The sequence below is a fragment of the Myodes glareolus genome, chromosome 17, assembly GCF_982192425.1.
Source record: "Myodes glareolus chromosome 17, mMyoGla1.1, whole genome shotgun sequence".
Classification (NCBI taxonomy): domain Eukaryota; kingdom Metazoa; phylum Chordata; class Mammalia; order Rodentia; family Cricetidae; genus Myodes; species Myodes glareolus.
This window is the reverse complement of record NC_142042.1, coordinates 1465413-1489844: the sequence shown is the minus strand read 5'-3', so window position 1 is coordinate 1489844 and position 24432 is coordinate 1465413. Positions and strand designations below refer to the sequence as shown.

At 39.4% G+C, this 24432-nt stretch overlaps 2 protein-coding genes across 8 annotated transcripts in view; one reads left to right on the top strand and one right to left on the bottom strand.

Annotated features, from left to right (window-relative positions):
- Ankrd13c (ankyrin repeat domain 13C) overlaps positions 1 to 8224 on the top strand; it is a 50004-nt gene extending 41780 nt beyond the window's left edge. For both annotated transcript variants that reach the window (XM_087897456.1, XM_048453724.3), the window contains 4 exons: positions 243 to 322; positions 1661 to 1759; positions 4159 to 4259; positions 6051 to 8224. In XM_087897456.1, coding sequence (XP_087753582.1) covers positions 243 to 322; positions 1661 to 1759; positions 4159 to 4259; positions 6051 to 6181 — 411 coding nt within the window. In that variant the 3' untranslated portion in view covers positions 6182 to 8224. The remainder of the gene's footprint in view (positions 1 to 242; positions 323 to 1660; positions 1760 to 4158; positions 4260 to 6050) is intronic.
- A 3178-nt stretch (positions 8225 to 11402) lies between these two features.
- Srsf11 (serine and arginine rich splicing factor 11) overlaps positions 11403 to 24432 on the bottom strand; it is a 28354-nt gene continuing 15324 nt past the window's right edge. For 3 of the 6 annotated variants that reach the window (XM_048453512.3, XM_048453508.3, XM_087897457.1), the window contains 10 exons: positions 22396 to 22505; positions 21443 to 21535; positions 20858 to 20907; positions 19190 to 19317; positions 17603 to 17684; positions 15845 to 15976; positions 14097 to 14186; positions 13272 to 13388; positions 12824 to 12962; positions 11403 to 12722 (listed from right to left, as the gene is read on the bottom strand). In XM_048453512.3, the coding sequence (XP_048309469.1) occupies positions 12528 to 12722; positions 12824 to 12962; positions 13272 to 13388; positions 14097 to 14186; positions 15845 to 15976; positions 17603 to 17684; positions 19190 to 19317; positions 20858 to 20907; positions 21443 to 21535; positions 22396 to 22505 (1136 nt within the window). In that variant the 3' untranslated portion in view covers positions 11403 to 12527. The remainder of the gene's footprint in view (positions 12723 to 12823; positions 12963 to 13271; positions 13389 to 14096; positions 14187 to 15844; positions 15977 to 17602; positions 17685 to 19189; positions 19318 to 20857; positions 20908 to 21442; positions 21536 to 22395; positions 22506 to 24432) is intronic. The other 3 variants (XM_048453509.3, XM_048453510.3, XM_048453511.3) reach the window with 3 other exon arrangements.

Genomic DNA, 24432 nt, shown 5'->3' with positions numbered 1-24432 from the left:
CTAGGACATGTTTGAGTGGAGTCATGGGGTTATGAAAGGGTTGCTGGGGAGGGGCCCACTGTATGTATTGTTTAGAGTGGTGCGTGGGGGTCCCAGAGCATGGTTAGGAAATGGGTGCATGTAGCTCATGCTGTGAGGGATTGTGGGTTGCTAAGATTTCCGCCTCAGTATGTTTTAACTTTATATTTTAGATGTGTTATTCTTACTCCATGTTCTACCTTGTCTCTTTCTCTTATTGGCAGCCGGTAAGAAGACAGTCCCTTACTCCTCCTCCTCAGAACACTATTACGTGGGAAGAATACATATCTGCTGAAAATGGAAAGTAGGTGCCCCTCCCTTTGGTTTATGTTTTCTTTGGACCTTAAGAAGAAAATTTGTTAAAACAATCTATTAGATATAAGAGTTTTGAGAGCATACTATTGATGTATTTTTATCTAAAGCTGTTGTTACAACTTTAAGAAATATAAAGTAAGCATGAGAAAACCCCAAATTGTGTGTGCGCTGTGAATCTAGAGCCTTCTTTTTACATCCCTTCTGTCAACCACACACACCAATAAGCAAGAACCTTGTAGGACTAGTTTAAGGGAGTGCTGCTTTTCAGCTCCCCTTGTCTGGCAGACTATCCTAAGCTGTGCTGATGCTTTAGCCATCCAGTTTGTTTCCCCTCTGCCTTTGCAAGCTGGGTCTTGTCACCCCACCATTCATTTCATTGACTGCTCAACATCTTTCCATAAGCTCGTGCTTACTCTGTATCACTAACGTGGAGAGGAGTAGGCACAGCAGCCCTCTCCCTTTACTGTGCATTGATTAGAGGAGAACTGAGTGAATAAAGGTGATTTGGAATAGATGAATGGATGTTTATTTTGGTTCACCTATGTTTCCTTTTGGTGGAGAATAAAATAGCCTCCCTTGCACCCACCACTCCCACCCACTCCACTGTGTTCAGGAAGAAGCTGCCTTGTTTTTTCCTTACTGAAAGGCGTGCTGTGATTACAGGTTTTCCACATTCTGTTCTAGTGTTAAAGTGTTGGATGAACATAACTTTACAGTGTTGGGCATAGTCTTTTTGCGAGCGACCATCATTTTGCATAGTCTTTGTTAGATACCCTAGCAGGTCAGAGGAAACCATCGTGTAGTCACTGGCATGTGCTAGATAGTTTGAACTTTTAAACAGGGCAGGAAAGCCCAGTCACACAAAATGGAATAAGGAAGGAAGGTCTCAGCGTGTCCACTCTGCTCACTCTGTGTTAATAGAAGGAGTGTTTGCCGCAGTGCAGTCACAGACACCAAAAGAAGGAGCCTTAAATTTATTATAGCTTTATCAGTGCATATGTACACAGTTCTTCAATCACAATACTTTTTATTGTTGAGTGCTGAGACTGTAGTAGATAATGAAAGAGATTAATTTTTATTTTCATAGTGATTTTCTTTGTTCCTAAAAATAATGTTTATTATTAAAATTGTTTTATTCAGTATGAAATTTCTTGAGTATTAACATTTGTTTCTTTTAAGCTCTGTTTTGGTCTCATTTCTTATATATATCTTGTTTTTAGCATAATAATATTTCTGTAGACAGGGTAAGATAAGTGGAAGATTGGTGAGTATTGATAGAGAGTGATGAGTTCTCAGCAAGGCTCCCTAACTGTTCTTCCTGTTGCAGGGCACCACACCTGGGCAGAGAACTGGTGTGCAAAGAGAGCAAGAAGACATTTAAAGCCACTGTAGCCATGAGCCAGGAGTTTCCCCTGGGGATTGAGTCGTAAGTGTGCTGTTGACTACAAAAGGTTCTGACAGGCACCATTATTTGCATCTGAGGTGTTGAAATGTGAAAAAAGGAGACAGATCTTGGTTCAAGAGTGTGTGCACCTGCCCATAAACTTTCTGGTTTACATAAGTATACATGCTTATAAAAACAGAAAGCTTAGACATTTGTGGAATGAAAAGGTATTTTCTTCCAGCGCATTAGTTAGACTGTTTTTTCGACTATGCTTCTGAATGCAGAGCCTGAGAATAGTCCTAGTCTTGCCACACAAGTTTCTGTGCTTTATGAGCCAGGGTGTCTTGGATTCCAACAGTAATCATATTTATGTCAAATCATATATTTGTCTTTCTTTTCCCTTTTCTTGGAATTTATAGTACTAACCCCCTGTCATTTATTTTGTTGTTCCTTTACTACTATTACTACTGCCTTTCCTTCTTCCTCCTCTCTCCTCCTTTCTTTCTCCTCCTTCGTCTTTCCTCTTTTTTTTTTTTTTCTTTTTTTTTGGTTTTTTTTGGTTTTTCGAGACAGGATTTCCCAGTAGCTATGGAGCCAGTCCTGGAACTCGCCCCGTAGACCAAGCTCAAATTCAGAGATCCGCCTGCCTCTACCTCCCTAGTCCTGGCATTAAAGGCGTGTGCCACCACTGCCCAGATATAATTTTCAACAAAATCTGTTCACACTCCCTGCCTTTGTTACCCTGAAGCTTTAGAAGGTCAGATAGGATATTGTACAGAGCCTCTATGTAAGCTAGAGGTCACACATGGGTAGAAGCTGGAGGCAATGTGAGAAGGGAGTTAACAAACATGGAGAGATAGCTCTGGTCTCTGTTAAAGGAATGCAGCTGATTTTATAGTGTGCTTGGAGTTAACTCCAGAGATCCTTAACACATGAGAAATAGATGTATTAGTACATGTGATGATTGTAACCACTGTCCTAGGAGAAAGGAAATCAAGAAATACTGCATACAGAAATAGACAAGAATCCACTCTATAGCAGAAGAAATGTCCTGTTACTGCTTTGGAAAAATACACCGAGAACATAAAATCAGTGAACTAGATCACTCCTGAGATGAAGGACAAGAATGAAATGAAGAAGAGATGGAAAGGCCAAAGGAATACTAAACTGAGCAGAGAACAGCTCAACCACAAGAGAAATACATCAGACACGGATGACAAGAGTAGATGTGGCTGAAATTAAATTTTGACAGGAGATAAAGGGTCAGAGTCATGACTGAGTACAGAACTGGCATCCACTTACTAGCCTCCAGGAGTGGCTGGGCTAGTGTTTGAGATGTGATAGACATGTCTCTGTAGGAAAGGGCAGAGTCTGTGAGATAACATTTGATTCCAAAATGGGAAAATGGGTACAGAACTATCACAATGGAAAATTACCCCTTTAAATTACAAGTTTTCTTTGTTTTGATGGGCCTCACTCCAGCCCAGCTTTCCTGGAACTCTCCTAGTCTTCATGCTTCAGACTCCTTCAGGTCAGGTGTAAGCTACTCTCCCTGGTTCCAAAGAAACTTCTGTTTTGTTTTGCTGTTTTTTTTTTTTTATTTTTTTCTCGTGTGATTGAAACTAGGGCCTTGCTCATGTTGGACAAATATTTTACCATGGCCCCTCTAGCTTAGCTCTCAGTTATTAAGAAACAAATTTAAGGGATTTGAGCAGAGAAAGCATAGCAATCAATCACCCATAGTTTTTGACACAGGAAAGGGTAAATTATGCTCAAGTTCACAATCCCAGCTATTTGGAGACTGAGGCAAGAGGATCAGAACTTCAAGGCCTGCCTGGACAAGTTATTGAGACTATATATGTCTCAAGAATTTTCAAAAAGTAAAAAAAAAAAAGTGCTGGGATTAAGCTCAGCAGTAAGTGCTGACCATGTATACACAAGATCATGGGACCAACTCTCAGCCCCAGAATAAAGTAAGTTAAAGAAAATAGTGTGATATGTGTGTGTCCAGCTGTTGCTTACTCAGGAAAGCAAAGCAGTTAAGGTTTAATGTGTGTTTAGCTGTTGCGTACACAGCAAGGTACTGGAAGATACGCCCCCTTGAAAGAAAAGTAATAGTAGGTGTTGGAATAGCCCAGCCGGAGGCTCGAAGGAGCTGTTGTGTGACTCTGTTGTATAGGACACTGAAGAACTCTGGGATCTAGGCAAAGGGGTTGGTTATGTGATCTGAAATTTATGTGAGTCAGGATCCTAACTACTAAGATTAACCCTTCTTACCTAAAAGTGAAGTCAGTCATGAAAATAGAAGAAAACAGATGCCTCCCAGAAAGACTGAGAACCTAGTCTGCCTCAGATAAACAGGTTTATCTTGTTTGAGCTGTGCAGTTCAGGAATAACCTTAAGGACATAAACCATGAAAACATTATTCTTTCATTTTTCAGATTATTGAATGTTCTAGAAGTAATAGCACCCTTCAAGCACTTTAACAAGCTTAGAGAATTTGTTCAAATGAAGCTTCCTCCAGGCTTTCCTGTAAAATTAGGTAAGACAAAATTCAGGTATAATTGTAGTGTTCTTTTTTTTTAAAATCAAATTTAGTAAGATATATTTTAAAGGGCAATGAATGTACCAGTTGCTTCATTTTTATTAAGGTTTTTAAAAATTATTATTTAAGTGCGTTGGTGTTTCTGTTAAAATGCCTAAGAAATAACAGTAGCAGATTTGATTTTGATTTCTTTGTGATTTAAATGAAATGAAATATAAAGGTCATGGGAGCGCCTCCTGCAGGAGAGTGTGTGTGAACATTTAAGTCACTAAAATAAAGAAGCACAGAGATACATAATTGAACCAGGTGCAGACTGCACAGCACCAGTAGGAGAAATTTAAGAAACCTTTGCTGCACACTGGTTCCTATGCAGATTGCAGGAAACAAACCATTTAGCATTCACATTGGAAGTCAGGAAGTAGAATTCTGCATCAGTTTACTAAGCTTTCCTAGCAGTTGCCACAGAGTGCCTTCTGCAGCAAGAACCCACTGTCTGGTAGTTGTGGAGCTGGAGTATCAGAGCAGCGTTGTTATCAGGTGATAATTTTACTGACTTCTAACCTGGTATGTCTCCAGCTTCAACAGATTCTCACTTGCTGAGAAGTGGCATTCAGTTTCTGATGTTCTTTCTCAGGGCGGGGACTATTTTGTGATTCTTGGGTTGATGTTCCTGCAGAGACCCTAAGAGGTGGGACTTCGGTTATAACAGCTGAACTATTTTGACAAAGAATCAACCATAATGTATTCGCAGTTATTCCCCGTGGGTTGATCCTAACTCCATGTCTCTCTGGCACGTCTCCAGCACAGCAGACTTGTGCAGGGTATGCTCATGGTCAGAGGAACCAGAAGTTCTTTTAACACATTCCTGGTCTGACAAAGTGCAGTTAAGAATTTTCTACTACACATGGTGAGAGTGATGGAAACAGCTAGCCAGAGTGTGACGGCCCATACTTTTAATCCCAGCACTCTAGAGGCAAAGGCAGGTGGATTTCTGAGTTTAAGGACAGCCAGGGGTACAAAGAGAACCCCTGTCTCGAAGAACAAAGCTATAACAATGACAACCCAAAGGATGGGGGGAAATGAACCTTCCCTACTTCAGTTTATACAGAAGTCAAAGGTCATAGCATTAAATGTAAAATTATTAAACTTTTTAAAGAAATGAGCAAAATTTTAAAAGAAATCTATGTTAGAAAAAGTCTTACAAACTATACAGAATAGTTCACCAGAAGGCCTGAGTTTGCTGACTTCTCTGAGACTGTCTCCAAAAATAGACAGCCGTGGAAACTGGGAGGTCCAGGGTGCCTGTGACAATTTTCTCATGAAAACCTTCCCTTCATGTTTCTGGCATGAGAATATTCTACAAACAAAATACTAAGTGTGTAACAGCAACTTTACTGTGTTTCTCACTTTGACTAGACTCCTGGGCTGGATAGATCTACTTCAGAGGCTGTTCATGGATGAAATCTCGGGCCCCTGAGTAAAGAGGGTTAGGAATCAGACCAGCTTCTGCCTGGCCTATGCTGTCCCCAGGAACTCAGGGAGAATCAAATGAGTAGAGCGGGTGAACATACTCTCCAGATTCACTTACCCTTTTGGCCAGAAACTCTTATATGATTGTTGTGCTCAAGTAATGTCACTTGAAAGAGAAACCAGGGCTGTGTTCCTCTATGAAAGCCACTGGAGTCCACTGCACAGGCTTGGGTGGGTGTGTATTGGGTCCCTCTGGAAATGGACTTGAGTGGACTGTCACAGATGGCATCTGACAGTGTCTCACCATTTGTTCTCCAGATATCCCTGTGTTTCCCACGATCACAGCCACTGTGACTTTTCAGGAGTTCCGATGTGATGAATTTGATGGGTCCATCTTTGCCATCCCTGAAGACTACAAGGAAGACCCGAGTCGTTTTCCTGACCTTTAACTGATCCAGAAGAGCAAGAGACTCCAGGTGGCAGGGACATTGCTTCTGTAAGCGGAGGGTCGACACATCAGTGATGTGATGAGAAACGGACCTCTAATAAAATGTCCGAAGCTTCCTGATGTGCCATTCATCTTTTTAAAGTCACTTCCTGTCTGTAATAGTTTGACACCAGTGACCCTGAGACCTTCCTATGTAAAGCAGCTGTGAGTGCTGTGATTTCTTTTTAAAGATTTTTACACTTCCTGTTGAAATATATATGCATATATCTATAGCTATATCTAAAACACTCCTGGACCATTAATGTAAATTCATTGTCTTAAGAGATATGAAACCCTTTGAAATGCGTCACCTCTATCCAGGGCGGCATGTATAAATGTTCCTTTAAATTTTGTTTTCATTATTGTGTATAGTTCTGTAATTTGAATGTTCAGTGAACTAGAAGGAAATGAGTTTTCTGAGGTGAACAGAGCAATGGTAATCATCAGTTGCATTTACAGCCTGCTGCAATACATTCCGAGGAAGTGCTCCCTGCAGGGAATGCGGTGCCCCGCCCCCCAGCACCTCAGTAACAGTTGCATTTACAGCTGCAATGCATCCAGTGGGAGTGCTCCCTGCAGGGAATGCGGTGCCCCCAGCACCTGTGTGCAGCTCATCGTGGTGCTCTTTGTTTTACCTGAACCCCCTTTTCAGTGGAAACTGTTTGTTACTGATCTTCCTTTCATAGAACCTCTTTTTTTGTTTGTTTGGTTTTTTTTTTCCTAACCTTGAGTTTAAAGGTTCTTGTTGTGTTGATAGGTACGGTAACATGCTTACAGCTAGCCCTCTCCTAAGTATCAGCACTTTAAACAAATTCCAAATTTTTAAACTTGCTTTCTAGTAAGTGCACATAAGTCAAGATTATTTTTAATGGAATATTAGTGCATTGGTGTCGATTTTAAAAATACATATTTTGGACAACTATGTATGTAATGCTTTCAAAATAAGGTAAAAACATTTTATATGCTACAATATATTTGTTATAGGCTAAAAGTCCAGAAACATGCAAGATTGAGTTCTTATTTTTTTTTAAGTCACAGGAAAATATTTACTGATTTCTGTCTCCAAAGTGTTAAAATCATGCATTACTCATTTTTGCACTTAAATTTTTTCATATTTATTACAAGATGTTTTGAAGGTCCATGAATAAAAATAAATTAGGGATACTAATGTCTGAGTCATAAGGAATCATGTTGTATTAAAGACTTATCTAAATATTTATAAATGTGTCCTGATGAAATGTGTCAAGGATGCACCTGTCAGGTTGTTATAGAGTGACCCGTAGTTTAAACTTTTACCAATATTTTAGAGACTTTTATTGAAGAGATGACTTATTTAAGAAAATCCAAAGCATCAGCCATCAGATATTTATCTCTGTACGGTTACATCTCACATAGTGAAACCACCTTGCATATGTTGTTTTATTACTTTTTATAAGAAAAATAATCAAGAGTTAAAAATCCAAAGCCCTAACCACTCCAGTAAGATAATTTTAATAACTGGGAAGCCCAGAGCTAGCTTGATGGAATGGAGAGTTGTTGGTCCTTGGCATTTAGATAATGACTGATCCAGTGACTTAGGTTCTGTTGTCATTTGTAAGGTCTGAGGTTCAGAAAGGCAGTGACCACTACTGCTGTAGGCTCCCTGGCCCTGTAGACCATGTAGTACAAACCAGTAAATTGTAGCTTGAGACTTAGAACTTCTTACTATGTGACTATTTTGCTGGATCACACTGGAGGCAGGACTACTGAAAATTGTTGCACTGGATTGTACTACTGAAAATTGTTGCACTGGATTGTACTACTGAAAATTGTTGCACTGGATTGTACTACTGAAAATTGTTGCACTGGATTGTTTTAAGACTTAATTTTTCTCTAACAAATAGTAGAATCAGATTTTCCATTCCAAAATATTTTTTCTCTGATCATCACAAAGAAAACTGTATCTCTTACGATGGTGGGAAAAAAGGAGTTAATAATTAATGCAAATAAACTTTTCACAATATTAGATTTTCATGATGTGCCTTTTAATCCTGTTAATGAAATTATTTAAGATCAGTATTTTTTTTACAGTCTCACATGCAGATCACTTTTGAAATGTAGATAGGTAAAATTCTATATTGTAAATTTAAAAAATTTAAACAAGTAGTAGGGGCCCAATTCCTGAAAGGTGTGATACCTCGTCACTTAGGTGACATCTGTAAATATGGTTCCCCATCTTCAAGAAACCATTCCTGAGACGTGTCCTTAGTAGACATTCTTGGGCAAAGAGCTGCAGTTTTGTGGACCGGAGCCTAGCATAATCATCAGAGAAGGCTGCATCCATCCAGCAACTGATAGGAGCAGATACAGAAACCCACAGCCAAACATTAGGCAGAGTTCAGGGAATCTGGGGAGGAAGAAGGATTTTAGGAGCCAGAGTGGGGAGGGGGGGGGGCGTATCAAGGACACCACAAAAACACTCCGCATAGAATCAGCTAACCAGGGCTCATAGGGGGATCAGAGATGGAAGTGACAAGTTAGGGAGCCTGTATGATTCTAGGTTCTTTGCATATATGCTGATTTTGTAGCTTGCCTTCTTGTGAGACACTCTGTGAGTGGGGGCTATCTCCTGTTTGTTTTTGGGTCCCCTTTCCTCCCACTGGTTGCCTCTCCAGCTTTGATATGAGGGTATGGTCCTGGTCTTACTGTAACTTGTTTTGTCATATTTGTTTGATACCCTGGGAGCCTGCTCTTTTCTGAGGGAAAGGAACAGTGGATCTGGGGAGAAAGGAGCTTGGGGAAAGGGGGCTGCTAGGAGAGGAGGAGGGGAAACTGCAGTAATTGTATTAGAGAATTAAAAAAAGGCTGCAGATAATAAAAGGTGTGGTGCCATGGCTGAGTTAAGTCCATGTTGGTGGTTGGAAACCTACATGATTATTAGCTAATAGCAAGCAGCTGAATGCAAAACTAAAGCTCATGAATAAAATTGGGTTTTCAAGTCATGTGTAGTGGTACATGGATGTAGTTCACTCCAGCTATCAGGGAGACTGAGGCAGCAGGATCAAGATGTCAAAATCGGTTAGAAGTGGTTATAGAGATGCAGCACCCTGGGCTGTGCTTGCCTTGTTTGAGATGCTAGGCTCAACCTCTACTTTCCATTAAGTCTACAGCAGATAGAGATCTGGTTCTGAGTCCAGTGAGACTGGTGGAGAGTGGACCCACTTTGCAGACAACTAATAATCAAAATTTGTCCATAGAATGGGACAGGATCACAAAGAACTAGCAAAATGAAGCTCAGCCAAAACTATGCATGGCCTCGTAAACTCTGAAGCTGAATGTTTATAAAAAACATTCTGTGACATAAACCTCAGGCAGCATTAGCTGCCACTTACAAGTTTCTTACACTTACAGCATGTCTGCAGTCAGTTTTAAAATCTAGTTCCAGGTAAAAACAAAAAGCTGCTCCTTTCAGCTTACTCTGAACAGTACTTCTAACCCCTTTGCCACACCCTCAGTGCATGCAAGTCTGCGGGCATTCAGTCAGGTCAGTTATTCTGAGTTATTTGATGTTTTCCAAGTGAAGGACAATGCTGACTGGGAGGTGGGTTCTGGACAGCAATGTGAAGTTCAGGTTTTGTGTACCCATTCTGAGATGTCTTCAGCTCCCTAGTCTTCCTCCTGGCAGGAAACCCATGCTCCAAAGTCACAAGTACCAAGATGTGTGCATTTTCAGTCTGCCATGTGGGATCCAGCCTATTCCAGCAGCCAACCCCTCCTTCCACTGCAGATCAACCTGCAGCACCAGGTTACAAAAAAAAAAAAAAAAGCAAAAAACAAAACCCCAGTCAAGTCAAACCGCTCTCTAAAGACTAAAACTTTTGATTTTCTGATAGCTGCTATACTGATTCTGTGTAATGACGGACACTAATTTGGGAGCTTGCTAAATTAAGTTTTTTTGTTTTTTTACATCCAGTACTAAAAATTACATTTACCTTCTCAGACATAGTCCACTCATCTTCCCAAGGTGTAGCTGCCACTCAAAGAGAATTGGACACCTCGAACCTGGTGGTGCAATCTCTGGCACTTCTCTGTTACTCGTTAAGTTTTAAAATATGAGCTGCCATCGACCAACCCAGGCTTATCTTGGCAACGTGATGGCTTCTACAGCCCATGCTTGTCCCCTAGCTCATTGAGACTTACCATGGGGCCATCATCTTTTGCAAATTACATAGCCTGAAGTTAAAAATAAGCAAAATAAATAAGGACAAATATTTTTCTAACAAAACCACTTTATTTTTAAAATTGGTTTACCACCAAATACAGAAGAGAACTCAATGTGGTGGCAGTGTCCACTTGGATCCAACTGTTCGTCAGCTAAGAGGCATGAGCTGCCAGAGCAGCACCAACCAAGAAGTGTCCTAAATAAAGCTGCCTTCTGGTGACATCTTAAGTCACTAGCACTAGTTTTAAACTGAAACTGTAGAAAAGTGAATGTCTGCATTAAGAGGTCACAGGCAACGGAATGAACTTTGGATATTGATTTGCTCTGGGAACTGCTAGTATTTTACTTGTTTCTTACAGACCTGGTCATGCCACCACATGGTCCTTTTATCAGCTAAAGTTTTAAGCAAATGTCACCTACATTCAGCTTTGTTTTAAAAATGTACTGGCTATTCAGATCATGAATGGAATTTGATGCATTTGTCACAGACCAAATTCCTGTTCATAAAATCTTTTTTAAAAAAGTTACTCAACTACAAACTGTACAAATGCTACTTTTCTATAGAGCATTCAATTTATTTAATAATTTATATTCAAAACTTGAATACTACAAATCCCAGTCTCAATCTCTCAGCCACCCAACACTAGCCATTATCTAGTATGGCAATACAATACAAACATTCGATTAACAACTTCCATACTATTTCAGAAAAGGCAAATTTCCGTAATTTCAATGAAAATATAAATTTACTAGGTATAGGTGAGATATTTATCCCCCAAGACACTGTTGCATGACCCCAGTCCTTCATCCAAAACACAAGCCATAATTCAGGTTTCTGTTGACAATTTTGCGGGTATCTACCCTGAGGTGGTAGCTACTATGCTTGAACATGCAGAAGGGAAGAAACTGATGTGGAGACTGATGAAGTAATGACGTACATCAACGTGTGAATAAACACAATGCAGTTCTACAGGAGCGTGACTTGTGAGTTTAAGGGTTTTATTATCAAAGTCCTGTAAAACAATTTCAGAAACTGTACATCAACATGGCACAGACGGTAGCCTACTTTTGTTTTGTACTGCACAAAAGTGAAGCTTTTAACTTCTGTAACTAAGAAAACAGTTACCTACCTAGTCTGCATATAACATGGAATCACTGTGCATAAGATACTACTGCAATCAAAGTAACACAAATTTATTGGTTTTGTACAACTTGAGATCAAATAATAGTACATTATCAAGATTTGTCATATTTTAAAAGCACATGAAGGTCAATTTAAAATGCACCACCACCTCCTCTTTTCAAACAGTGAGCTTTAAAACTAAAAAAAGTTGAAAAATGAAAATCAGGACGAGGTCATTTTCTTCTAGTGATGGGCTAGATAAGCAGGTTGTACTCACTGGTAGAGATGTGAAATAAATTACTGGGAACAAAAGTAGCTATGAAAATGTGAACAACTCTAATTCAAAACATCATATTTTACAGCCAGTTTTATTTGAAAATTTTTTTCTGTAATTTAAAGCCTACTTAGCCATCAAAAAAAGGTTAGTGCATATATAACCTTTGAAAGTTAAACAAAGCCACAAAAATTTAGCCACAAGGCTCAAAAGGCTTATCTATCACAAATGCTTGTTTCCAGATGTAACTCTAAGAATGTTAATTTGTCATGTCAACAAATAAGACCATTAAGTAGGTCACTGTGTTGGAGGGTTTCATGACATTTGGGGTAACATGCAATCAGTGCATTCCCTACATGGCTCTATCACGGCAAGGACTCAAACTCTAGAAATACTCTAAGTGAACGCACTGAGGATCATACAACAGAGACAAATCCATGCCTGCTGGAGATGCATGCAGCTGTTCATTTGTGTTAGAAGCAGCAGTTGCACAGCTGCTTGGTCACGCAAATGGATTATCACCATGGCAGTGCTGGTCACCCAGGTACCACTTTCTAAAAGCTTTTGTTGTAAAGAACTAGAGATCACAACTGGGTGTTCTGCAGCCATTGGTAATGTGCAGCTGTATACACCTAGGTGAGATGAACACACACAGCATTAGGTATCATGAGGAATGATACCGAGGCCCATCTGCAGCCAGCTTCAGGGGCTCAGTCACTCATATCCATGTCTTCTTCGTGGTGATCATCCCCATTCACTTTGGACTCTCGCAGGTCAGCCATCCCCTTCTCCACAGAGCACTCCTTGGTTTTAGGGGACATTGCTTCTGTTGGTCTCTTCTCCTCCTTCTTCTCCTTCTCGCTGTCATAGCCCTGCTCCTCTTCATCATAATCCCGTGTCACCTGCTTTGCCAAGGAGAATGGGAAAATAAGCTTCTTCAAAGGAAAAGCACTTCTTAAACTAGTGGCAGCCGCCTTAGTGGCAGCACCCTGGCCTGTGTACTTACTTTGACGTCTTTGTCGCTCTCAGACTTCCTTTCCCGCTCCTTCTCCTTGTCTTTGCTCCTCTTCTTTTTACTTGTTGATCGTTCCCTTTCATCTCTGCTTCTTTCTTTGTCCTTATCTTTCTTCTTCTCTTTTTTATGTCTAGAAAGAACAGTTAAAATGTGCTTATGAGAGCTACTTTGCAGGAACTTCCGGCAGTTTTATTCCTAAGCAGGCAATAGGTCTTAACTCTGGAGCTTAACCAAGCTCAATAGAAAGATCACAAAGAGCCAAATTTGAAATATCAGGCATTCAAAGTAAGAATTTAAGCTGGACACAGGCCTAAAAAATGTTACCCCCCCCCCCAAAAGTACTTACTGAAAATCTCTAGACAATATCTGTACTTCCCCCAAAGACAAAGTGAATGTAGCAGTCTAAAAACTTCAAAGTATAAACAATTGATACCCCTACCTCCGTGGGGATGGTGAGCGGGACAGTTTTCTTTTAGGAGACCTGGGTTTTTTAGGAGACCTTGTACCACTCCTGCTCCGCCGCCGACGTCTCTCCCTAGAATCACAAATGTGCAGACTAGGCTTTAAAATATAGTGTGGTCTCACCAGCTCCACTAGAAATTTCTACCGTGCAAGACCTGCCTGCTTCACAATGTTGTTTTAGGCCAAAATAATCTCAAGTGTGCGCCACTACCACCTGGCTGTTTTTACTTTCATAATGGTATTTTTTTGAGACAGGGTCACATAATACAGTCTAGGTTAGCCTTGAATTTGGCATTCTGTCTTGGCTTCCTAAGAGCTAGGCTTATTATGGGTGCTGCCATACAATTTGGTGGTTCTTTAAAAGGCAAAGATAGCCTTTCATCTAGTGCTGCAGTTTTCTGTGCCTCACCAGAACCAGTGCCAAATTCAAGGCCACCAAAACTTATTTTCATTTTCTTCTCCAAATCTACTTTTCAGTTTTTGAAAAACATGGCACAGACCTTCTGGGGCATTCATATAAGATAAGTCCAAGCACGTCTGAACTACATCTGATTGAACTGGAGTTGAACATTAAAATGCCTCCCACTCATTTATCATGAAACCACTATATGGGAAGTAAACATTCTTGAGAAAAATACATGAATATGGTTAAGCATCACAGCAAAACTACCCTAACAATGCAGTATGCGCCAGTCATCAAAACTTGTCCAAGTCTCATTTTCTCAACGTTGAGGTATTTTGAACATCTGTGGCCTAGAGAAAAACAGTCACCCCCCGCCAGGCCCCAGGGAGGTGCCCTTACCTGCTTGCGCTCCGAGAACGTCTGGCTGTACTGTAGCTTTTTGGTGGGGTTTTGGAACGTTTCTTTTCTTTGTCTTCTTTCTTTTTGTCTCTAACAAACATAATAAAGTGTGAACTAACACTTCATTCTATGTAACCGCACTCTATGTGTGATAAAATAATTTCTCTAAGCCTCATATTTTCTGATAGGTCACCTAGAAATTACCTCCAATAGTAAAGTGGCCTAAATGCTAAGAAAGTATTTAGAATGCTGGCTAGTTTCTTGTGTTTGGTGCAGAATTCAATGGGTTTAATCGCTGTCGCTGGGTCCTTTTCACTTGATTACAAGTTCCTGAGCTCTGTCACAATGTCAGAAAACAACAAATCACCACTCCTTCAGAGAACACCGATCACAGACTAACCAAAGTTTCTACCCCTTTTTGCTACTGCATACTGAGTTAATCAGTGCATCCAAATACTTTCCTGTGACAATGGATAGGTAGGTACACAACCACACTCAAGTGCACAACTCCTTGCAGGTCCTTCCCACTCATTTCTATAATCCCCCAGCACGTGCTCTCCACTCTGTCTCCTTCCTCCTCTGGTTCTTCTGCTCCAGTACAGCACTCATCTTCTCTATCACCAACTCTCCTACTGGGCTTCAGTGTATACTCTCCACTACACCATACCATACATTCTGTGTGTGCTATACCACAATGACCTTCCTTCAGTAACCCATCAATACACCTGAATTTATATAGCTCTCACTTAACACTGGTCCTTCCCTTGTGACTATTCTCTGTGTATGGAAACAGTTCCTTTCCTATCGGTTAAGGTACGTGTTCACCAGTGATAAACGATTGGGGGCGGGGAGCAAAAGGAAACTACTATATTCTTAGTTTTTCAAGACTAGCCCATTGACTTAAAGAACCCATCTTTGAGTGAAAAGATGTCTTCTCTGATGCATTTGCTTATTTTTAAACTTGTATGTATCTGCATGAATTTATGTGCACCAGAAGAGGGTGTTGGATGTACTAGATATGAAGTTATAAGCAGATGTGAGTCACTTGATGTCAGTTCCAGAAACCAAAGCCAGGTCATCTCTAAGAGCAAGTACTCTTAACTGCTAAGTCATCTCTTCAGTCCCCAGACTAGTTTTAATTTAAAAAAAAAATGTATTTTTATAAGTCCTTGGTAAATTTTATAGGTCAGATCATGGAAGAAAAGACTTTCTCTAATATGGCTCCATGTATAGACCATAAATGATCCTTCAGGAATGTTTCCAATCACTGATGATAACATGAAGATAAATGAATATAGAACTAAGTGTCTGCTTGGAGCTCCTTGGCCCATCACAAGGGAGGCCGGGGAGTCCTGAACTCAGACCCACGTCAGTGGTTGAATGGAAAGAGGAAAGACAAGACAAGAGGGTAGGTAACAAGGGTAGCTAAAAGAACTTATTACTGAGAAATGTTACAGGGGCTAGAGACTTAGCAGTTAGCTCTTCTGGCTTCTGTGGGCACCAAACATGCACATGGTGCAGACACAAACATGCAGACAAAACCACTCATATACATAAAATTTTTAAAAATGTAAAAAAGTCACACCTTCAGCTTGGCAAGAGACAAGAAAACCAGAAACAGTATAATCAAGCCATAGCTTCTTTTCCATTTAGCCCCTACCCATACCTTACCTAGGCTGTAACATGGAAAGCATAGCACTGGGGTTTCAGGAACTTTGGCTGCTGCCTCTCTGTTTACACAAATATACCTGGCTTTGGACGTGCTCCTTGACCTTCTACCCCTCTCTCTGGAATGAGATCGTCTCCGTCTTGGACTTTTGGATCTCCTTCTACTTCTGGACTTTGAGTGTGATCGCCTCCTTGACCGGCTTCGTGACCGCCTAAAAATGTAAACGAGTAATACATGTGCGTAGAGATCTAAAATGCACAAAACACTCACCTCAGAGATGAGTTAAGTATGAAACACTGTAGAAGATTTCCCCTTCCTTCAGCTGCTGTCGCCATTTAGCCCAGCTATCTTCTAGACCTCAGAAATTTTTAATGAATATGCTCACGTCTATGCATGTGCACAATGCACTCTACAAGCTGATGCCAGAAGACTCCATAACAAAACATAACTGCCCAAGAACCAACAGATATAGGTAATCTAAACTGAATATGTGAAGGATGTTTTCTTGAAGATGAATGAAGCATATCACATCCCTTAAGGAAAACAAATCTGTTGTCAATAATAAAATTTGGCTTCTAAGAGAAAATAAAAAATATGAAAACTTGATGCTGGTAGGCAAGAGTTTTCTGATTCTTTGGTATTCTGATGAAATCTGAGGTGATATCAAATGCCTTGTCAAAGAACTGGATAGCAGTCAGAAATCATGATTATAATTACCTGAAAATATTAAAACTAACTCTCCTTTTTCTAACTGCGTAGCCATGAACCTGGTTTTAAAATATGTGTGAACAAGGTTGGTTATGATAAAAATAAATTGTATCAAATTCTTAAAGAATTAAAAATATGTGAGCTACACATGGTAATGTGGTCTTTTTAATTCCAGGACTTGGAAGAAGCAGGTGGATCTTTATGAGTTTGAGAATAGTCTGGTCCACATCATGAGTTCCAGGCCATCTAAGGCTAAGTACTGAGACCCTATTTCAAATAACAGCCTGCCCTAGCAAAAGAAAATAACAAAAGTGAACAAAAATATAGTGTAAAAATTAGAATACAAAATCCTGTTTCTTCTACTAAGCTATAACTTTAGATTGGTGAAGTATAACAAACCTTTTTCACTATCAGGTGTTTTGGAGGTGGTTAAGTTTTTTTTCTTCAAAGCTCTGTAAATGAGATGGGTTAGCTATTTCTGACAGCTTCAATTTGTCAGATATAACCCACATAAACTAAAGTACATTGCCTTTATCTTTTTGAAAAGCTAGAGACTCCAAAATTTGGAGGGAGACTTACTCTGCTGCAGAGAAATTTACATATTCACAAAAGTGTGTAACTAATGTGCAAGATGAGAACAGATTTAGCCTTAACTCTTGCCAGGCAGACAGCATACAATTCCAAAGTCAAAAATAGAACACGTTTCAAGTTGTATGTTCTTTTCATACAAGTATGGCATTTCACTGTTTTCTACCTTTCCTACCAGTGATAGGTCTTTTTTTTTAATTTTATTATTATGTATACAACATTCTGTCTGTATGTATGTATGCAGACCAGAAGAGGGCACCAGACCTCATTACAGATGGTTGTGAGCCACCATGTGGTTGCTGGGAATTGAACTCAGGACCTTTGGAAGAGCAGGCAATGCTCTTAACCACTGGGCCATCTCTCCAGCCCCCCCAGTGATAGGTCTTTATTTGCTTTGGTTTTAAGTAAGAACCACCTGCTCACCTTACACCTTTCTCCTAATATACTCAAAGCAACTTTCCCTTCGAGGATTCACAGCAATAATAAATGATGAGACCCATTTTATACAGGAAGTAGTCTTTAAGGGACAGAAGCTGCTAACCTGTGTCTGGAGGACGAAGGGGTTCGCCTCCTCCTTGACCGCGACCTTGACCTCGAATGTCTTCTCTTCTCTTCCTTCTTGTCTGGATTTAAAAGAAAAGGAAACTGTACCAAGAAGTGCTTAACCAGAGTTATATATGTGAGATTCAGGAATAAAACTCCATTCTCTGACTGTCTAGAAGCACATCTACCCACTGATCCATCTTGCTGACCTTCCCAGAATTCTTTGTCTTTATAAGATACCCTCAAATACTGTAAGTGATCATCTTATATACCAGACTCACCAGGAAGCTTAAGCTTGCTCCAGTGGTATGAATTACCTCAATTTTCAATAAATCCTATGGCAATTTGTAATTGCTAGCTAAGATTCCCTCCACTATCTAATCTGAATTGTTCTGGAGGGCCCAAATGACCCCATAAGTCAATATATGAAAGGCTATCTTTTTTAATTTTTTGATTTTCTGATTTGTTCTTTAGAAGGTTCTACTGCATCCTTTTTCCTTTTGGAATTTGTTCCACAAAAATACGTTCAATTCAAGTACGAATATAAATGTTTTCAATTTGACTCAATGAAATGTTCTCATCACACATGTTTGTGTGTGGGTATCTTTAGGGTTCCAAGAACAGTCTTTACCTCCTAAGTATTTTTGTAAAAATTCTAATCCAAAGCCATGATTCATTATCCTGTCACTGTACCTCAGTGACAGAAGAATCTGACTGAATTTAGGAAGCTAGCTTTTTCCTGATACATTCCCATTCTTCTACTGCCATTTTCAAACGTGCTCTACCAAATATTTAAGTAAAATTGTCTCAGTCCCAACATACCAAATTTCTTTCTTCAAGACCTTTGGCAACTAAAGCTACTGCTGTTTTCACACGCTCACGGCCAATAAAATGATGCCACCAATTCAGTTTAGGTCATTTCATTCACAGGCTTTATTTTACTGTGAATCTCACAAATAAAGCCCTATCACAAAATTCATTTTAGGCAAATCACAGTCACTTCAGTCTCAGTTCTTAACAGCAGCAATTAAATCATAAAAAACTCTAAAGAACCCAGCTGTACATCTAAGACCCCTATCAATTACTTAACGCCTTATCAGATGATACCCTTAAAGTATCTGCTATCAGTTTATTCTTTTACTTAAAAATTACTTCGTAAATGATAAATAAGAACATTTCCACTTACTAAGGAATAAGAATAAAAAACCTTGAATCAATTATTTAATTGGCAAAATGTGCTCCATGACCACAGATTCAGATATACGTAACATACACACACTAAGACAATGTATTTAATCAATCTCAGAAAGACAATCTATCAGAGCTACTTTAGTGTGGTATACCTGCTTTGCATCCACAAGCCCGCAGGTTCCTTCTCATGTCACACACCCAAAAGAACCTGATTGAAAAACTCTTATACGTGATTTATCTATCAGATTACAGAAAGTCTTAAAACAACAAGAACGAAAACAAAACAAAAAAACCAAGAACATTATTCAACAACTTCTACATTTAGGCCATTACTAGCTTTACGAAGAACCACAATTCAACCAACATCCAAGGAAAATGTGTATGAACACATTACCTGGCTCAATAGCGGCAGAAATCAGGGACTGGGCCTCACGCACCCTCTTCATGGCTTCCTCTATTTCTTTACTAGAGGTGTCTGACTTCAGACTTGGTGAAACAAGACCAGCAGCTACATGATTCAATCTAAAACAAAGAATGAGAAAAGAAATAGTTTAAAATTTACCTTTTAGGTTGCAGGTTGGGAGAAACTGACAGTAGCCCAAATCTCACAAAATGCACATGAAATCCTGACAACAAAGGTTTAAGATCTGCCTTTAACTGTTAACACATGCCAAGCAAAACAAAAAAACAAACAAAAAAATCAAAAACCTAAACAAACCCAAAAATCTAGACAATAGTAATCTATGGGGAGACTGAAATGTCATTAAGAACCGGCACAAATAGTCCTTGAGATGGCTCAGCAGGCAAAACATTCTTGCTGCCACATCTCCTAACTGTGAAACAACTCCTTAAAACTGTCTTAACCTTCACACACACTGCACTGTATTATATGCATGCAAAGTACCTGGCCAAACTGATTTAAAAAAAAAAATTCCTTTTTTAAAGAGTGCTGGGTGTGGTGGCATAGTCCTTTAATCCTAGCACCTGAGAGGCAGAGGCAAGAACATCTCCATGAGCTCGAGGCCAGCCAAGGCTATAAATAGGGCCCTGGCTCAATGGTACTGCTGGTGTGCTGGACTGCAGGACAGCAGCTGTCAAGCCACACCAAACACGTCCTTTCCCTGCCATGCTCTCCCACCTTAATGTGACTCTAACCAACTTCAGGGGACATGGGATACAGCTTCAATTTAGTTTATGAGGAAAAAGCCCCATCAACGTCACCATCACATAGAAACGAACTCCACGTCCTGTGCAAGAGTGACTGCAGAACCAACACGCCAATGTTAGTCACCTAACAGGTGCTTCCTTCTGGCACCACCCTGAGGGCTTAACCTCTGCTTTAATAACCAAGTTTTCTCTTTGTGGCAACCCTGTACTTCCCCCATCTGAGTGCACATACTCTGTTAGCAATGAATGCTTAATACTGACAACAGAAAAATGTGTATTTTATTGGAATTTTTTTTAATTTTTATTTTTTGAGTACTTACTATGTAGCCCTAGCTGGTCTGGAATTTGCCATATAGACCAGGCTAGTCACATGCCTCTGCCCAGTCCCACAACTGTGGAGATTAAAGGTGTGTACCACCATGCTGGCTCTAATGTGTATGAATCATCAAAACAACTTTCATGCTATCACTCTGTAACAAGCTACTTACAACTATCTGGAAACACCCAAAACAGACCCCTTAATACTGGGGCCTATTTCTGGATTTCCTTTCTTGTTTCTACAATGCGATACATAAAAGTGTATTAAGAATGTCTAAGAATGGTTAACTTTCTTCTGTTAACTCTATCTGTTCTACAATGTAACATATGATTTATGTCCTAAGAATGGCTACTCTCTATTAACAGTAACCTCTCCTCACTCATTGGTTTAGCGGTGTTTGCCTGGAATCCCAGCATTTGGGAGGTAAAGACAGGAGTTTGAGGCCAGGCTAGATCATACAATGAATAAATGGCAAGGTGATGTTACATAGTGAGATTTATCTCAACAAGAAACAAAATAAGTATTCCCTAGACAATCACACAGTATATAACCAAGGAGACAAAGGAGAAAGCTTACTTGGGATCAACAGTACTCATAAGCTTCAACAGCTGGTCTGCAGCAAGAGACTTAAAAGGAGAAAAAAAGTACAATGAGCATACAGAGATAAGTGATTGCTATTTTATTTTCTTAGTGTGTTTTAAAGTTCTAGGACAAACTGACAGCAGTGTAATGCTCTGTGTACATCCATAACAAATTCAAGCTATTAATTCTAAAAGGTGATGTTTGTGGCTACAGCTGTGAAGAGGAAGGCAGCAAGTTATCCAGAGCAAGACTGAGCAGCTTGGATTTACAGAATCAGCTCTTGATCATTCTAAAGACGTAAGAGGGAAAATAATTCAAAGAACCAGAAAACAAAATCCAAAACTCCTTACAACAGAACATCTCCAAAAAATAAGGACTTTGAAACAAAGTATTTTTTAAATGTGTAAAGGATTAATGATTGATGTAATTCAGTCGTCATTTAAATTCCTTTCAAACAAGTTAACAGAATAAAATTACTCCAACACAAGCAGCCAACCCTTACTTTGAAATGCAGACTGAAGATTAACGAAACCATCCTCTAAGAAAACAAGCTTACAGATGAAAGGTAGTGAGATATACCTGAGAGTTCAAGTTTGTTCCTGGAAGTCCAAGAGCAGCAAGGGCAGGGTCAAGAGCTGGAGCTCCCAATGCAGCCAGGGGAACAGCGCCAATCTGCAATGGTCAAGGTTTTCTGATATCAAACTTAGCTTTCTGTACTGGATCAGACAGTATTACAGGTTACATGTGTACTGCTGCAACAGCTCAATGATATAAAACCATTACTGCTATGGTTCAAATTCTGTCCTATACGATATGAGAAACAATATACAAATAACAAAAAATAGCCATGTCCCAGTAAAATATATACTGACAGAAATAAGCGTTGTGACCTGTAGTTTCTCACACCTGTTCATATAATGGCTAGTGTTTTGTCCTTTATAAAACATTACCCCTTTGAAAATTTACAAGAAAAATGAACCCTTCAACAGAGCCTTAGTGTATGCCAATTTTAAGTACTCACTGTATCTTTAATACACACACTTGCTAGCTGTTCTGTCTTGCTCTGTGCTATGATGATGATAGGACCCTAAGTACTCTTCTTTTGGCTGCTGTCAATTGACTGTTTATGGACACTGCGGTAGAGGGCTGAGTCCTGTCCTCCCAGTGAGTTTTAGCACTACCTTCTAGAGCAGACTCCCCAAGGAAATACTCAGGCATACTTTCAAAGTGCAAATCTCAGCACAAAACTTTGTGTTTCTTTGTGTTCTTGTTCTGCAGTACTGTTTCTCCCCGGATGTGTAGTAATCTCCTCCGAGTCACTACTCATCCCTTATTTCATATATATATATATATTACTAAGAACTTGTCTTCTTCTTCCGGACACAATTTTTATTACAGCACACTTAAACCAACACAAACATGGAATGTCTTACAGTTTTACATTCCACACACCCATGATGAATTTCACCTACTGCCAATCACTACATCACACCAGATATGACCACCCTTCCAGAAGTCAACAGCGTATGTACCTGGGTAAGTGGGTTGGGGGTAGGCAGGAGTCCACCACCAGGCAGAAGACCTGCCACTGCATTAGCGGGTGCCAATAGAGACAAAGCCTTAGTCTCATCAGGAATAACTCCTGCAGAGAAACATTCTAGCATGAGAACACACCCTCTTTTAAGACAGAAAACACACAAAAACACCCAGAAAAATGTCTCCCTGATACACCACCTGAGTTTGTTGAAAGTACTTATGTTCGCTAAAATATAAAGTTTGATCTCTATGATTATTTATCATTAATTTATGTCAGAATGAAACTTCAATGTGTGAAAATTTGTTTCCTTTTTCTCTACAATGGTTAAGTTTCTAGAGTAAAAAAAAATAGCACAATACACACTACTGTTTTGTTAACACTGCCAAGATTTCATCACCTGTACTCGATTTTTAAGTCATGAACCAAACGTAAGCAAGCACAGTCGGTTCTCCAGGGGTGTGCTCTCAACTTTCAAAAGCTGTTTTATGAACAACGACTCGTGTCGGCTGCTTCACTATAAAGCACACAGAAAAATCAAGATACACAAGACAAAAAAAGTTTGATTTAGGGGTTAATAATATGGTACAGTCACTATGATTTTCTTTACACCTACCATACAAATTTTGTAAAAATTAAAAGAAGGAAAGTATGTAAAGGAAATATTACGTTGGAATCAAGAGTAGGGCTTTTGCTGACTCATGACATGAATATGAATGTTTCTGAAGGTCTCTGAATACACAGGGGAAATGTGTGTAGAGGGAGTTTGGGGAAGAGGGGGAAGTGAGGGAGGTAGAGAGAGAGAGAGAGAAAGACAGAGAGAGAGAGAGAGAGAGAGAGAGAGAGAGAGAGAGAATAGGTAAAACATGGCACATTCCTTACCTGTATGGTAAAATGCTCTAGGTTCCAATATGTGCCATGCTAACCATATCAAAAAATGTTGCTATGTAGTGTCAGTTCAATATCTCACTTGTCCAAAACTCCTTAAGCCCAAAACCACATGTATGCCTACTTTTAAAGCCTAATCTGTGTATTCAGATAAAATCTAAAGGTCCTAAGACAATTATGTAGACAATTTAAATTCTATCCAACAGCAAAAGCCCTATACAGATGGATTAATCTGTTAATGTGCCCAAGCCCCCAAAATGAGAGTTCAATAATACAATTAAACTACATATTTGCAAATACCAGTAGTATTTCTGTAATACATATTAAGAAACTGCATCTCATCATAAAACATACAATATGTACAGGGCACTTAAGAGAAACTGGATAAGCTGCAGAAGAAAACTGTTGGGTGGTATTTTCAGCAGGGCCTGGTATATAGTTCAGGCTGAACCAGGGAAAAGAACTGTAAAACACAACAACAAAAAAGAAAAACCACTGTTAAATAAAGGTAATGGTTCCTTCCACCTACACTGAGAAGTGCCGATAATATAAACAAATGTATACTACACAGCACTGCTATCTTGCTTGTGTCAGAGCTGTCATCAATTTAGATACCAAGAGTTATGGAGGGAAGGGGAGAAGATCATTTGGATATAGGGCATTAATGCATCAATATTAACAAACCTACAAAGATTAAGGGGTAATTTTGCATGCAAAATTATGTCTCAAGAGGATATATTAAGTATCAACATCTTACTCAAATTAGTGCATTTGCAACATTTCTGGCAAACTAAAATCCTCTTGAATTTATTGTGAGACACCTGAGAGAAGATCTGCATCCATTAAAAAAGTCATGCATCTGATCCTCTGATTAAAAAAGGACTAAAAATAAAACTACAATTTAAAAATAGCAATGAGGCCCCTCACCAGTTAATTTTCATGCGTCAAGAGTATTTTTTTTACTGCTGCTTTGATAGAACCATGAAATACTGCATGAATGTGTAGAAATGAAAGAAAAAGAAACAGACAAAAGAAACAAACATTAACCAAGGAACCTAGATGCCCCCAAATCCATTACTATTAAGAGCACCTTCCATATACAGCTATCTCTACATTTTACCAAGTAAGACTATTCTTACCGTATACT